General features: G+C 48.2%; 2 protein-coding genes across 2 annotated transcripts in view; both read right to left on the bottom strand.

Moving 5' to 3' along the window:
* Window positions 1-17,226, bottom strand: part of LOC100493150 (E3 ubiquitin/ISG15 ligase TRIM25) — a 39,190-nt gene that overhangs the window by 4,984 nt on the left and 16,980 nt on the right. Inside the window, exon 2 of the mRNA XM_031894988.1 lies at window positions 14,642-14,669. Within this exon, the coding sequence (XP_031750848.1) occupies window positions 14,642-14,669 (28 nt within the window). The remainder of the gene's footprint in view (window positions 1-14,641; window positions 14,670-17,226) is intronic.
* myorg (myogenesis regulating glycosidase (putative)) lies at window positions 6,402-14,660 on the bottom strand. The gene is made up of 2 exons (XM_002943962.5): window positions 14,514-14,660; window positions 6,402-9,248 (listed from the first exon to the last, which is right to left on the bottom strand). Exon 2 carries the CDS (start codon window positions 9,132-9,134, stop codon window positions 7,080-7,082), a length of 2,055 nt encoding a protein of 684 aa, XP_002944008.1. The 5' UTR covers window positions 9,135-9,248; window positions 14,514-14,660; the 3' UTR covers window positions 6,402-7,079.

Below are 17,226 nucleotides of genomic sequence, written 5' to 3'. Positions count from 1 at the left end.
TAGAGGCTGTTGAAGCTTGATGTTCAATCATAATTTTGTAAGAAACATGCATATTACTGAGTGTATCTTTAATTAACGGGAACGTTGATGTTTCTCAAGTGGGGGGAGAGAGAGGTGAGGTCCCAGGAAAAGACCTCAAGCACATTTGGGCTTTCCCTTTTATACTGGAGTCCCCTGCTACCTATTGGGCCTAGAGAAGCAACCAGAAAGGGGACACCATACTCACACACTGTAGGACCTCCTCTAGGTGTCCAAACTAGGAGAAACCTGCCTGAACAAAAACTGTGGGTTGTCACACACAGTTATATATATTAAAAGTCCAGGAATGGTGCACACAGAAAACTCCAGGTACTGCCTGGGTGCATGGTTAACATAACATAATTAGTAAGCACAAACAAACCGCACTCACAGGACTTGTATGAAGCAAAAAATGGTGTTTAATTCAACGTGTCGGCTTAAACTCAAGCCATCTTCAGGACACACAATTACAATGTGATGAAGTGATGAAACATATAGCTGAAAAGGGCACCAGTTTGTGCAGAGCCCTCCCCCAACACTACCTCATTCCCTGATCGTGACATCACTTAATGAGATGACGAAAAACAGCTGTGTAGAAAGACCTTCCACAAGTGCATTGGTAATACTGTAGAAGTCAAGGGATCCTTAGCCCTACATAGCTTTTTTTTTGCTTCATACAAGTCCTGTGAGTGCGGTTTGTTTGTGCTTATATACATATATATATTCCATTTTATACAGAACATGTGCTTTTAGATCTGAAGAAAAAAATGGACAAAATTATTGACATGCTAGACTTAAGGGTGACCTGTCACTCTAAGGGGGAGATTTACTAATCCACGAACGGTCCGAAGGTGTTTTTTCGTAACGATCGGTATTTTTGCAACTTTTTCGTCGCTGTCGTGACTTTTTCTTACATATTTTCCGCAACTTTTTCGTCGCCGTCGCAAAAAAATCAGATTGGTTTTTCCGCTATTTACAATCGTTCAATATGAAAAAATTGCGCCGGCGACGAAATAGTCGCGCAAAATACAATAAAGTTGCGAAAAATACGAAAAAGACGGCAAGATTTTCGTTTCCAATCCGAATTTTTCCCTTTCGGGATTCGGATTCGTGGATTAGTAAATCTCCCCCTAAGAAATAATTCCAAATCCAATTTTATTGTTAATTATTCAAAATAAACTGTAATTATATTAATTAAATCAAGTTTCCTTTGTTTTTTCAAAATCCACATTTAGAGAAGACGGGCAGGTGACATTTTGTGGGAACAGTTATCAGTGTAAGCTTTGCATCACCCTAAAACCTAATGTACGCAGCAGAATGGGGTACCTGATGCCCATGTTACACAACTATAGCCAGCGAGGGTCCTTTCTGTCTCTCCTCCTCTCTCGTGTCTGGAGAAAACAAATGAAGCAAAGAGAAAATTCTATACCCCCCAAGACTGGAACATGTGCCTTGGGCAACAAATGATTTAATTCCCCTGCTGCGTGAAAAGACCGCAACTCTGGTTGTGCTTTGTAAATCAGCTCCAACCTTTAGTTCCATTGTGAACAGATAAAACGTGACTGCATTCAACCTCAATTTAATATTTCCAGACATTATGTGTTTCCAGATTTATGGCCTGTTTGAGTGAAATGGGTCCAAACACAGCAATCAATTTGATTCAATGCAGGGTAAGAACATACAGAACATGTAACAGCAACCCCAATGTGTCTCCATAACAGCATCGGGGGTTTGTGACCCCAGCATTGGGAAACACTTCTGAAGGGCCCAGCCCAGTGGAAATGGCAACTGGTTTGTTACACTTCACTCTAATTATAATTCACACTAATAGGCAGTTTAGAGTAAAAATAGAATTCACCGAGCCCTGAAATGTCCCTCTGCTGAACTCTATTTTCTATTCTTTGATGGGGCCCAACAATGGGCCTGCCGACTGTAGTCTAACAAAAAATTGATATCAACCAGGCAGGTTTGAAAATCCTATTGGACACAAAGCAGATCTGCATACTGATATGGTCTTCATCTGGCAGGGTAACTACAGAGGTGGGCACCAGTGGAGTAATGCAAGGGGTTAACTACAGAGGTGGGCACCAGTGGAGTAATGCAAGGGGTTAACTACAGAGGTGGGCACCAGTGGAGTAATGCAAGGGGTTAACTACAAAGGTGGGCACCAGTGAATGGTCATTGGCCTTAGGGTTGACTGTCGGGTGAATGAAATTTAAGTTCTACTCCACTTGCTGGTGTTTGTGCCCCCCCCCCCCCCACCCCCCACCCCACACACACACACACACATTATAACAGATTAAAAAACACACTCGCCAATTACATTCTGTTATTTTTATTAATATAACAGCAATCTCCTTTGCATAAAAAAATAACAGAACCATTTGGATGAGACATCAGGACGGTGTCGGTTTCCCACAGAGCTCTCTCACACGTGTATCTAAACATTCGTAGAAAAATAATTGGCTGCTACTACATTCAATAGAAGGAGACCTCATCTTCCCTTTGGTACTGCACCATACCACTAACCTGACCAGGACCTGCGGAACCCACTATGTCCCTTCCCCAGACCCGCTACTTGCCCCTTCCTCCAAGGGGATCTCAGAACCGGAAGCGAGTTCACTCCAGAGGAGGATCAACCAGGTCAGGGGAAAAATAAATTTTTCCTCAAAGGGGGTGTGGGAATTAGACAATACTTTCATGGTAAGGGAATCATGGACTTTCCACCCAAAACCTGACCATTCCGCAGGTACACAAATCAGATGTGGGATGCACCATGGTATATTCAGAGAACAAATCCCTGTTTGTCGGACAGCTCCCCACAGCAGAACTCTACAAATCCAATAGAAATGGTGGTGGTTCCTCTGGGGACCAACCATTTTTAATTGATAATGGAAAGGGGGTCACAGGGCTCAGAAGTCAATGTACCTTACCACTAGGTGGCATCTCATGAGTTCTAGAAACTCCAAAACAGGACAATTACACCTAAAACATTTGCTAAAAAGGAATATAACAAATTGGACCTGTGTTGAAATTACGTCATGTCTATTATTTTAATTGAATAATCCATGTTCATTTTTCGCTCCCTCCCAATAAACAGGGCAGTGGTTCAGATCTCCTTATCTACCATTAAACAACCAGACTCCTCCAGCCTTTGAGCAGCTCATTATCATAGGACATCTCAGTGGACTGGTAATTAGTTTTATCAGCTCCTCCTCTTATCAGCAGAACCAGGGCACGAAAGGAAGAGATATAGTGAAAGTGGCTTCAAAAAGTATATTTAGCACAAACCCAATTCACTGAGCTCACGTTAGAAAGGGGAGTATACTGTCCCTTTATAAGGAACAGGATTATTGGGGTTATTTCTTTGTAAGCGCCCTCTCTCTGGGTACTCATACCTCCATATACAACTTTATATGCCGCGCATCACGTACATTGGGATAATATGGCAGGAAGTACTGGCTAGCTTAAAGGGTAAGTTATCCCTTTTATCAAAAAATCTAATAAATATGACAGCTCAGTCATATCTAAGAGATGCTTCCATTTGATAACAGTCAAACACAATGTATTTGCAATAAACGGCATTCTACTTGCTTCTTCGTTATATCTTTAAGCTTATTGCTTTCTTTTTATTGGGGAGGAGAAAGGGCGAGAGGGGTCCTGGGGACAACAAGGTGTGGGGAACATTTCACATTTCAATAACTATAAGAACAAAACACAGATTTACATCCAAAATCACATTTAAAAAAGTGCAATAAATTCCTCGTTGTGCCCAGAGAGCTTATCAGACTTGTATACAAAAGATACAGACAGAGCAAATTAAAATCAGCAGCTCCAGGTAATGATGAACTCCCAGCATGCCCTGGAAACTGGTAACTCAGCACTATCTGGAGGCCCAAATAATAAACTATTAAAATAGGCGAGTGGCAAACAACTGACAAATAATCAGGGTGCTGGAAAGATGGAGCACCCCCTCCCTATAAGCTGCAATATCAGCAGGGGGCACAGGGCCCCAGGGGTAGGCACACAGATGTGGAACACTATAAGCAATAATACTGTTTCTTGTGATCCCTCACACCGACCCAATGGGTCAAAATGTGTCTATGGCAAAAGGAAAATATGAGACCACACAGAAGTACTTGGGACCTTGTGAAGCACACAGCAATCCCACAATGCAACTTAAAAGCAGGGATCCTGGGGGCCTATTCATAAAAACAGAGGAAGTGACACCCCCTGCATGCTGCACCAATCAGAACACAGCATTGCAAGTTCTTCTACAGTTCAGCTATTTACCAGTCAACCTGTATTTGCCAGACTCCCATTTATAGGATGAATGTCTTTAAAAGTTAATACAGGTTCCAGGGCACAGACTGGTTAAAGAGAGCACAAAGCCTTGGGGTAATACAGATATAGAAAGAGAATGCAAAGAATCTATTGCAGAGCCACATGCACCCCCAAACTGGCTCAGTGGGTTCCACACAACACACAAGAAGATAAACACTATCAGGTACACACATAAGTTCAGGAACACAATACTCATTCCACAGTAAGGGCGGCCATTGGGCTTCCAATGATCTGGGCCAATATGGCTACACAGACGTCAAACACGGCAAGAATATCAGCGTCTAGTTGAGAGATGGCAACGCAGCATGTTCAGGCTTATAACAAAGTCTCTCGGAATAAATGGGTGGAGGTTTCTTTTGGTGTAAGTTCCATATTAAGTTTTCCAAGATTCCCTTTTTGAGATTTTTTCCCCCCAAGCCATTGCACTTGTACATTCTCACCTACAATCGTGTGCCAGGCAATCCATTCACACTTGGCACCTACAAACGGTTAATAAGGCACACGGGAAAGAGCAATGGGATCAATGTCATAAAATAAAGATGTGCAGTTTAGTCGCAATACACTCCGAGCTGGCAACAACGTGAAAGGCAACGATGTGAAAACTCATGAAAACACTAAGGGACGGGAGGCACAACCCTACGTGGCCAGCTAAGCTCACGTTTCATTCTACTTTCAGTACCTGGGTGCCGCCTGGATGGCTTACACAAATATCTATACACCGTAAATATCGGTTAGTTAGTCAGTAAGTCATGAAAATCTCATTGGGCGATGCACCATGTCGGCCAGTGTACGGAGCTGCAATAAGTTCTTTCGATCGAGTTGTTGGCCCCTTGTATGAGATTTAGTCATTCGGCATCAAAGGCTTATTGGTCGGATCCCATACGGAACTGCCACCCCAGATATTGTATTGTGCCCCCCCAGTTATCCCATCTCCAGGCAATGAAAAGAACATTTCCATTAAGCAATACATTTTAGTCCCAAGTACATAAGGTTGAGATCATTTTGGCACACAATTTACGACGTCTGTCTTCCAGTTGAGCCTCAGGAGCAGTTTTTTTTCCTCGGAGAAAAGTACCAGCAGCACAAAATTACTGAAGGGTTGCGTCTGGATAATCAGTCCAATATGAGTCAGGGTTGTGCAGATATCTAGGAGTCTTCCCTAACTGTTCAGCTTGGGTCTGAACACAGGCACATTAATATCAAATGATCCAGTCTGAACCCCACCGCAGGTGGAGATAGCAAAAAGTTATGATATGTCCCCAGTTTCCTAGGCAAAACTATCTATATCCGCCTCTAGGGTTCTTATATCTCCCAGGTCAGCCAACAAGCTAACATTTTCCCGGTGCTGAGGGCTGTACTGGGTATCTTCCCTTATTGCATCCTCTGCTGAACATATACACACACCTACATACTGCTAGTAAGGGCTGCATGCCCCTCTATTCCAAGTCTATCACCCTATTGCCAAATGATAGAGAGATGACAATATAGTGTATATACACACACCCCTGTATATGTAAATTGCATATAAACTCCCCAGTAGAAATGTTGGGTTTGGGTGCCAAGCACCAAACCTATAGCCAGAGGGAGCGAATTCCGCCAGATTAAAAAAAAAACAAAACAAAAACACTCCAAAGATCCAACGGACAGGCCAAATCATGTTAAAAATATACTTTTATTAAAGTTTACATGTTGTTAAAAGCCTTATGCATTTCATGCTGATAAGCACATATGTATGTAGCCTATGCTTATCAGCACAAAATGCCAAAGGCTTTCAAGGACATTGTCCGTTTGGGTCTTTGGAGTGCCTGCTCATTTTTTTATGAACTAAAATCAACATAAAGAATAGTTAAAAACAAAAACTAAACATAAGGTGGCCATACACGCTAAGATTCACTCACTTGGCGATCTTCTCCCGATATCCCCACCTACAGGTGGGGGCTATCAGGCTAATTCAGTCGTTTGGCCCCAGAAGACCCGAATTAGAATGACGGGTACAGGCGTCTGGATTGGGGACAGCATCAGCTTGTTAATGCAGTCCCCGAACCGACAACTGATTTCTAAACCTGCTTGACTGAGATCTGGCCAATTCAGGCCAGATGTCGGTCAGGCAGGCCTGTCGTTAGTGCCCATACAAGGGCTTGATATCGGCAGCTAGAATTGGCCCGTGTGTGGCCACCTTTAGACTAGGTTAGAATTAAGGTTATACCACCTGGGGCTGATTCTCAGCCTACCAGAATCAGCCAATCCGCTGGCCTCTGATTGTTTGTATTTCTGCACCTACAAACACAGCAGATACACAAATGAGCAGAGGGAAGTAAATCGGCCATTTTACAGCCTGCGTATCAGCCCCCTGTGGCACTACTCTAATGCATTATTCAGTGTATAGAGTATTAGGGTTCTCTGCTCCCTCCATTTACCTTCGGGGGACAACCCCCTTGTCTGATAAGCAGATATATACGATAATATGGTTTTGTGGGTACAGTCCAGGAGTGGAGCACTGTGCTTATACTAAAGTTCACAGTGCAATATTTCAATCCACAAAGGGCAACTCTAAGCCCTAACTTAAAAAGCATATCTTAGGTTAGATTTCAGATTTCGTTTACCCACAATAAAAACCCACCAACCCAGACGGGAAAGAAAGATCCGGGCGACACTTAGATCTGCACAATGTGTCTCCCAGGTCAACAAACTTCTTTCCCACAAGGCAGAGATTAATACTAAGTGCTGACCGTTTCTTCTGATGCCCAAATGAAATAGGCAACTTCATCTAAATCCACTGGGTAGTCTGTAAGAAGGACAGGAGTCGATTGGAAGAGTTCCCCCTTGTAACTTCTCCACCGGCCTTCTGGGAGGTAGACGTCCCTTTCCTGCTTCCCCGGCTCCAACACTGGTGCCACCATCAAGGTGTCTCCTATGAGGAACTGAGAATCTATTTTATGTGCATTTTCATCATTGGGCGAGATCCACCAGATGGGTCTAATGATGGGGTCTCCTGTGTCAGTAACTTCTCCAGCCAGCTCCAGTAATAGGGGGGCTACTAGTGTAGCGTGTATCTGGGTAAACTTCTGAGCTATTTCAATCACCTCTTTATCGTATAGCCAAGGGGGCACAGAGAACTGCATAGACGGCATAAAAGCCGAGAGCTCCAACCATCTAATATATAATTCCCGGTCGGGAATCTTATCAGAATCCATTGTGCCATTGGTATAGATGTTTCCTCCAATCATATCAGGCAGGATGAAAGGATATCCCAGCATGCTTATGGTGAGAACTGTAGGTATCAGTGACTTTAGCCCCAATTCATATCCCCAAACAGAATCACGATCTATAATTCGGAAAAAGCAAGATATGTTTTGCGACTGGTAGCCAACCCTCACCTCGGCACGGTCATAAAAGGGAATGGCCATTTCAGTGTACCGCCGACTAAACATGCTCGGATCAGACAGAGGTCGGTATGTGCTAAACTGTTCGGGTAAATAACTGGTCTCCCCAGCGTCGAACTTAAAAGATGAAATTCCGTATTTAGTCCTGAGCCTTTTTAGGTTGTTCTGGAACCACTCTCTCGCATTGGGATTGGTAAAGTCAAGTATAGCCCCGATGCCGTTCCACCACTGGACCATGGCTGGTAGCCGACCATTTGGTTCCTTAACAAAGAGCTCCCTTTCTATGCCCACCCCGAAATTGGAAGAGTTGTAATTGATAAACGGATGAATCCAAAGAGTGACTTTGAAGCCGTCTTCCTTCATCTTTGCAAACATTTCCGTAACATTCGGAAACTTGATGGGATCGAAGTCGAAGTCTCCGTAGGTTTTCGAGTACATATCGTCTATTTCTATGTGGCTGTAGTTAAATTTGTATTTTTTAATCTTTTCTGTAAAGCGCAGCAGCTTGTCCTGGTCAATATCGGTTTTGTACAAGGCCCAGGTAGACCATATGGGGTATTTAAAGTTGCTTTCCGACGGTATCTTGGTGGGTTTGTTAAAGTACCTCCTCACCATGTATTTATGGATCGAGGTGACGTCGGAGCCCACACACACTCGGTAGCTAAGTTCTGGGAAGGGTTGGTTACCGGGTGGAGCTTTATAGGGGGAGTCTTTATATCTCGCTTCAAAGAAAAGAGATTTCTCTGTGCTGTTCCAGCCAAGGTGGAAAGGTACGGAGTCGTTTATTTTGATAGCTGCTGCATTTGACGAGAGCCAGTACCGTTCCAGTATTCCCCCAAAGTGGTCTCTGAAGGAATAAATGTCACTAGTCACAAAGGGTTTGGGCTCTTGATATCCGAAGAGCTTTATAGGCCAATGTTGAGTGCTCATTTCCGCTCCTCCGTACCAGTAAGCATCATCCCAATACATGGTATGCTGGACCACTGTGTCGGCCACAAACTCCTCCCACCTGACTCTGTAGCACATGACGGTATCTTTTGGATTCACAGTTTGGATGAAGAAGTTCAGTTTCCCTTTATCTGATCTGGTGCAGGTTAAAATGTCCCCGTACTTTGAACAAGACTCCAAATCCAAATCCCCAGAGTCGAAAGAGAGTCGGAAAACCTGTTTGCCTTGTTGGTTGCGTATAACGAAGCCATCTTTCCTGAGGTCCAACAACTCGGTCTTTAAACGCTCTGCTTTGCGGAGGGAGACGGAGTAGTAACTCCAGGAAACCACAGCGGCGATAACCAATATCAGGCCCAGGATGATGGCCCCGATCATAGACTTCTGCTCTTTAGATGCCTTTTGCTTCACTGGCGTGATATTCTCCGGTAGGAATGTATACATCGTGGGAGGCTTGCTGGCTGCCCTCTTGTGGACGGGCAGGGGGGCTCAGGAGTAAGAATAAAGTCACAATGAGCTGCAGGACACGGACACCATCTCCAGAGATCCTTGTGTTGCCTACAATAAGAGAGAGGAAATGTACAATTTGTTTTCTATTGAAGGAAATCCCATTCCTCGACTAGTTTCATATTTAATAGGATCAAATCGTAAGTATTTACTGCCCATTTTTCCATGCAGCCAAGTCAATCAGCGGAAGCAACAGCAGTGTGGACTGACTAGGTAAGGATTGGGGTACAAGCGTGCTGGGGGGAGGGAGGATAAAAGCATGTGGGGGTGAAAGCACAGGAGGGGGGGGGTGGGGAGTTTTGCATGGCCTAGGGGCGCCCCACTTGAGAGATACTATGGCAGCATAGGGATTCCCCTGTACTAAGCACAATTCAGCAGGAACAGCCCCCTAAGTTTGCTCATAGCCTGTACAGAGAGATACCATAATACTATGGCAGCATAGGGATTCCCCTGTACTAAGCACAATTCAGCAGGAACAGCCCCCTAAGTTTGCCAATAGCCTGTACAGAAAGATACCATAATACTATGGCACATAGGGATTCCCCTGTTCTAAGCACAATTCAGCAGGAACAGCCCCCTAAGTTTGCTCATAGCCTGTACAGAGAGATACCATAATACTATGGCACATAGGGATTCCCCTGTACTAAGCACAATTCAGCAGGAACAGCCCCCTAAGTTTGCCCATAGCCTGCCCTGTACAGAGAGATACCATAATACTATGGCAGCATAGGGATTCCCCTGTACTAAGCACAATTCAGCAGGAACAGCCCCATAAGTTTGCTCATAGCCTGTACAGAGAGATACCATAAAACTATGGCACATAGGGATTCCCCTGTACTAAGCACAATTCAGCAGGAACAGCCCCCTAAGTTTGCTCATAGCCTGTACAGAGAGATACCATAAAACTATGGCACATAGGGATTCCCCTGTACTAAGCACAATTCAGCAGGAACAGCCCCCTAAGTTTGCTCATAGCCTGTACAGAGAGATACCATAATACTATGGCACATAGGGATTCCCCTGTACTAAGCACAATTCAGCAGGAACAGCCCCCTAAGTTTGCCCATAGCCTGCCCTGTACAGAGAGATACCATAATACTATGGCAGCATAGGGATTCCCCTGTACTAAGCACAATTCAGCAGGAACAGCCCCATAAGTTTGCTCATAGCCTGTACAGAGAGATACCATAAAACTATGGCACATAGGGATTCCCCTGTACTAAGCACAATTCAGCAGGAACAGCCCCCTAAGTTTGCTCATAGCCTGTACAGAGAGATACCATAAAACTATGGCACATAGGGATTCCCCTGTACTAAGCACAATTCAGCAGGAACAGCCCCCTAAGTTTGCTCATAGCCTGTACAGAGAGATACCATAATACTATGGCACATAGGGATTCCCCTGTACTAAGCACAATTCAGCAGGAACAGCCCCCTAAGTTTGCCCATAGCCTGCCCTGTACAGAGAGATACCATAATACTATGGCAGCATAGGGATTCCCCTGTACTAAGCACAATTCAGCAGGAACAGCCCCATAAGTTTGCTCATAGCCTGTACAGAGAGATACCATAAAACTATGGCACATAGGGATTCCCCTGTACTAAGCACAATTCAGCAGGAACAGCCCCCTAAGTTTGCTCATAGCCTGTACAGAGAGATACCATAAAACTATGGCACATAGGGATTCCCCTGTACTAAGCACAATTCAGCAGGAACAGCCCCCTAAGTTTGCTCATAGCCTGTACAGAGAGATACCATAATACTATGGCACATAGGGATTCCCCTGTACTAAGCACAATTCAGCAGGAACAGCCCCCTAAGTTTGCCCATAGCCTGCCCTGTACAGAGAGATACCATAATACTATGGCAGCATAGGGATTCCCCTGTACTAAGCACAATTCAGCAGGAACAGCCCCCTAAGTTTGCTCATAGCCTGTACAGAGAGATACCATAAAACTATGGCACATAGGGATTCCCCTGTACTAAGCACAATTCAGCAGGAACAGCCCCCTAAGTTTGCTCATAGCCTGTACAGAGAGATACCATAAAACTATGGCACATAGGGATTCCCCTGTACTAAGCACAATTCAGCAGGAACAGCCCCCTAAGTTTGCTCATAGCCTGTACAGAGAGATACCATAATACTATGGCACATAGGGATTCCCCTGTACTAAGCACAATTCAGCAGGAACAGCCCCCTAAGTTTGCCCATAGCCTGCCCTGTACAGAGAGATACCATAATACTATGGCAGCATAGGGATTCCCCTGTACTAAGCACAATTCAGCAGGAACAGCCCCATAAGTTTGCTCATAGCCTGTACAGAGAGATACCATAAAACTATGGCACATAGGGATTCCCCTGTACTAAGCACAATTCAGCAGGAACAGCCCCATAAGTTTGCTCATAGCCTGTACAGAGAGATACCATAAAACTATGGCACATAGGGATTCCCCTGTACTAAGCACAATTCAGCAGGAACAGCCCCCTAAGTTTGCTCATAGCCTGTACAGAGAGATACCATAAAACTATGGCACATAGGGATTCCCCTGTACTAAGCACAATTCAGCAGGAACAGCCCCCTAAGTTTGCTCATAGCCTGTACAGAGAGATACCATAATACTATGGCACATAGGGATTCCCCTGTACTAAGCACAATTCAGCAGGAACAGCCCCCTAAGTTTGCCCATAGCCTGCCCTGTACAGAGAGATACCATAATACTATGGCAGCATAGGGATTCCCCTGTACTAAGCACAATTCAGCAGGAACAGCCCCATAAGTTTGCTCATAGCCTGTACAGAGAGATACCATAAAACTATGGCACATAGGGATTCCCCTGTACTAAGCACAATTCAGCAGGAACAGCCCCATAAGTTTGCTCATAGCCTGTACAGAGAGATACCATAAAACTATGGCACATAGGGATTCCCCTGTACTAAGCACAATTCAGCAGGAACAGCCCCCTAAGTTTGCTCATAGCCTGTACAGAGAGATACCATAATATTGTGACACCGAGTTTATTCAGTCAGACAAAAATGAAGGTATTTTTAAAGGAGAAGGAAAGGCTAAGTCACTTGGGGGTGCCAAAATGTTAGGCTCACCTCATACCCCGGGCTGGTGCCCCTGTAGGGAGAGAACAGCACCAGCCCGGGGTAGCAGCGAGCGCTTCCTCCTTCCTGTAGCACCGCGCGCGCATGCGCAGTAGAGGGAATAGTGGAACTTAAAAAACAAAGTCGGCTTTTTACTCTACTGCGCATGCGCCGGCCGACGGATTTCGCCCGGAGAAGAGAGAGGAAGGAGGAAGCGCTTCCTACAGGTACCCCGGGCTGGTGCTTTTTTCTCCTAACAGCGGCACCAGCCCAGGGTACAAGGTAAGCGATCTAAGTCACTTGGGGGTGCCTAACATTTTGGCACCCCCAAGTGACTTAGCCTTTCCTTCTCCTTTAACATAATATTGTTACAAATTAAGAAAAGAAGGAAGAAACAATGGCTTGTAATATGGTGTCTGGTAATACACATTTGTGCCGGGGGGGGGGGGGAAGAGAGAGAGAGTTGGCAGTCAGTTTGCAGTGAGAGGAAACACTGGCAGATTCTCAGCCTCCGACACCGGGAGGGAGAGAGGGCAAAGTCCTGCCAACAAAGTCATCCGACTCCCAGCAGCTGCCAAGTACAGACGGGAAGGCCGCAGACTATTTATAAAGGTACATCACACCCAGGTCTAACCAAGGACCCTCTCTTTTGGCCTGGGGGGGGGGCTTTGCCTAATGACAGTGAGAGATAAGAATTCTGCCCAACAGAACCTTTGGGCCATATGACATTATGTTACTTGGGCTGCACTGCAACTAAAATGTTCTGAGTTGCCAGCCATCCCGTCCCTTAGTAACCTATAGGAAACACAGTACCTGCAGCACAAACACCAGGGGACAGGGGATCCCTTATACAGAAAGACTCGAGCAACATGTATGTGGGTAAGAGCAGCGCCATAGCTGGACCCACGGGCTGAAGCCTGGGCACCTGAGTGGCAAATGCCCAATTGTGCCCGTACCCACCCAACACTCTCGCTCCCTAGGGTACTCTGGGCATTCGTGATCTGATACAAAATAACAGCACTATTATATACAAAATAAACTGCAATTACCCACTAGGGGGTAATTATGTGATAAAGTTCCCAGTTAAAGGGCAAAAATAAAAATGCCCCTCATGCAATAGTACTTGTGGGTAATTTACCCTTTAAATAAAGCTGTAAGGGTTGCACGCGGGGAGTTTGTCGGGTCGGGGGGAGTAGTTTGTCGGGTGGGGGGAGTGTTTGTCGGGTCGGGGGGAGTTTGTCGGGTGGGGGGGAGTTTGTCGGGTCGGGGGGAGTTTGTCGGTCGGGGGTTCGGGGGGGAGTTTGTCGGGTGGGGGGGAGTTTGTCGGGTCGGGGGGGAGTTTGTCGGGTCGGGGGGGAGTTTGTCGGGTCGGGGGGGGAGTTTGTCGGGTCGGGGGGGAGTTTGTCGGGTCGGGGGGGAGTTTGTCGGGTCGGGGGGGAGTTTGTCGGGTCGGGGGGAGTTTGTCGGGTCGGGGGGAGTTTGTCGGGTCGGGGGGAGTTTGTCGGGTTGGGGGGGGAGTTTGTCGGGTCGGGGGGAGTTTGTCGGGTCGGGGGGAGTTTGTCGGGTGGGGGGAGTTTGTCGGGTGGGGGGGAGTTTGTCGGGTGGGGGGGAGTTTGTCGGGTCGGGGGGAGTTTGTCGGGTCGGGGGGAGTTTGTCGGGTGGGGGGAGTTTGTCGGGTCGGGGGAGTTTGTCGGGTCGGGGGGAGTTTGTCGGGTCGGGGGGAGTTTGTCGGGTCGGGGGGAGTTTGTCGGGTCGGGGGGGAGTTTGTCGGGTCGGGGGGAGTTTGTCGGGTCGGGGGGAGTTTGTCGGGTCGGGGGGGAGTTTGTCGGGTCGGGGGGAGTTTGTCGGGTCGGGGGGGAGTTCGTGGGTCGGGGGGGTTAGTTTGTCGGGTCGGGGGAGTTTGTCGGGTGGGGGGGGAGTTCGTCGGGTCGGGGGGGGGTAGTTTGTCGGGTCGGGGGGAGTTTGTAGAGGAACAATAAGCCTCACACAATTCCTGCACTTCCAGCAACTGGGCCCCTCACTGTCCCATAAATCTAAGGGGCCCCTGTGCTCCCTGGGAACTCACACCCCCCAGGCCCCTCACTATCCCCACTGCCCCAGTACATACATACAGTGCCCGGGGTACCCCGAAACAGAACGTCTCCCCCCTGTCATGCACCCAAACCCGCCCCATGCCCCCCCATGCCCCCACACACAGCCCCGCACCCCTCAGACCCCCCGGACCCACCTGTACAACAAGGAAGCGCTTCCAACTTTCTGAGTCACGTGACGAGGGCGAACTTGTTATTAACTGGGAGCTCAGGGAGGCGGAACCGCGGTGCATTGTGGGGAATGTAGTTTTACAGCCCCGGCTACTTCCTGTTTCCGCACGGAGCTGCGCGCCCTGACTGTCATGTGACAGGAACGTCACCGCATCATGTGACCGCTGTTTGTATGAACTGCACTTAGTGAGAGAGTAAAGCGGGAAATGAGGGGAAAGCGGAGAACTCTGACTGGGGGAAGGAGTGGGGGAGGGAGTGGGGGAGGGGCTGGGGAAGGAGTGGGGGAGGGGCTGGGGGAGGGGAACTTCCTGCAACCGGTAGTTTATTACTTATTTACTCCCATTCCTGCCCTGGGCCTCTCTGTCAGTAACGTACAGACTGGGTGCCCACCCAATGGCATGTCTGTTCCCATAGTAACTAGTGCCCCGGGAGGGCATTTGGAGGGTCTCAGAGCTCTCACAACATTCCTGATAGAGGTTACTGGGGAACCAATGGGAACTGATAGAGATTCATTAATGAGCTGCTAATTACTTTGCACGTTTGGTTTATGTTCAGGAAAAAAAGAAAAATAGTGTAAAGGGCCAATAAAGCTGGGCCTCTGCGGGATTACGGATATGGGGTTCCCTATGTAATATGGGAGAGTATTCTCAGCTGTGAGAAGGTTTATACAGTGTGTTGGGAACACAGGATCCGATGAACCAGAGAGACATTAAAGCCAATAGGCGCGTAACCCCCAGCGTAACCCCCACTGTAACCCCCAGCGTAACCACCAGCGTAACCCCCAGCGTAACAGCTAGTGTAACCCCCACCGTAACCCCCAGCGTAACCCAAGCGAAACCCCCAGCGTAACCACCAGCGTAACCCAAGCGAAACCCCCAGCGTAACCACCAGCGTAACAGCTAGTGTAACCCCCAGTGTAACCCGCAGCGTAACCCCTAGCGTAACCCAAGTGAAACCCCCAGCGTAACCCCCAGCGTAACCCAAGCGAAACCCCCAGCGTAACCCAAACGAAACCCCCAGCGTAACCCCCAGCGTAACCCCCAGCGTAACCCAAGCGAAACCCCCAGCGTAACCCCCAGCGTAACCCCCAGTGAAACCTCCAGCGTAACCCCCAGCGTAACCCCCAGCGAAACCTCCAGCGAAACCTCCAGCGTAACCCCCAGCGTAACCCAAGCGAAACCCCCAGCGTAACAGCTAGTGTAACCGCCAGTGTAACCCCCAGTGTAACTGCCAGTGTAACCCCCACTGTAACCCCCACTGTAACCCCCAGCGTAACCCCCAGCGTAACCCAAGCGAAACCCCCAGCGTAACCCCCAGCGTAACAGCTAGTGTAACCGCCAGTGTAACCCCCACTGTAACCCCCAGCGTAACCCCCAGCGTAACCCGCAGCGTAACCCCCAGTGTAACCGCCAGCGTAACCCCCAGCGTAACCCCCAGTGTAACCCCCACTGTAACCCCCAGCGTAACCCGCAGCGTAACCGCCAGTGTAACCCCCAGTGTAACCGCCAGCGTAACCCCAGCGTAACCGCCAGTGTAACCCCCAGTGTAACAGCTAGTGTAACCGCCAGCGTAACCCCCAGTGTAACAGCTAGTGTAACCCCCAGTGTAACAGCTAGTGTAACCCCCAGCGTAACAGCTAGTGTAACCCCCAGTGTAACAGCTAGTGTAACCCCCAGTGTAACAGCTAGTGTAACCCCCAGCGTAACAGCTAGTGTAACCCCCAGTGTAACCCGCAGCGTAACCCCCAGCGTAACCCAAGTGAAACCCCCAGCGTAACCCCCAGCGTAACCCCAGCGTAACCCAAGCGAAACCCCCAGTGTAACCCCCAGCGTAACCCAAGCGAAACCCCCAGCGTAACCCCCAGCGTAACAGCTAGTGTAACCCCCAGCGTAACCCCCAGCGTAACCCAAACGAAACCCCCAGCGTAACCCCCAGCGTAACCCAAGCGAAACCCCCAGCGTAACCCCCAGCGTAACCCCCAGCGTAACCCCCAGTGAAACCTCCAGCGTAACCCCCAGCGTAACCCCCAGCGAAACCTCCAGCGAAACCTCCAGCGTAACCCCCAGCGTAACCCAAGCGAAACCCCCAGCGTAACAGCTAGTGTAACCGCCAGTGTAACCCCCAGTGTAACTGCCAGTGTAACCCCCACTGTAACCCCCACTGTAACCCCCAGCGTAACCCCCAGCGTAACCCAAGCGAAACCCCCAGCGTAACCCCCAGCGTAACAGCTAGTGTAACCGCCAGTGTAACCCCCACTGTAACCCCCACTGTAACCCCCAGCGTAACCCCCAGTGTAACCGCCAGCGTAACCCCCAGCGTAACCCCCAGCGTAACCCCCACTGTAACCCCCAGCGTAACCCGCAGCGTAACCGCCAGTGTAACCCCCAGTGTAACCGCCAGCGTAACCCCCAGCGTAACCGCCAGTGTAACCCCCAGTGTAACAGCTAGTGTAACCGCCAGCGTAACCCCCAGTGTAACAGCTAGTGTAACCCCCAGTGTAACAGCTAGTGTAACCCCCAGCGTAACAGCTAGTGTAACCCCCAGTGTAACAGCTAGTGTAACCCCCAGTGTAACAGCTAGTGTAACCGCCAGTGTAACCCCCAGCGTAACCCCCAGTGTAACAGCTAGTGTAACCGCCAGTGTAACCCCCAGCGTAACCCCCAGTGTAACCCCCAGTGT

The sequence above is a fragment of the Xenopus tropicalis genome, chromosome 1 (assembly GCF_000004195.4).
Source record: "Xenopus tropicalis strain Nigerian chromosome 1, UCB_Xtro_10.0, whole genome shotgun sequence".
NCBI lineage: Eukaryota > Metazoa > Chordata > Amphibia > Anura > Pipidae > Xenopus > Xenopus tropicalis.
This window is presented reverse-complemented; position numbering and strand designations above follow the sequence as displayed.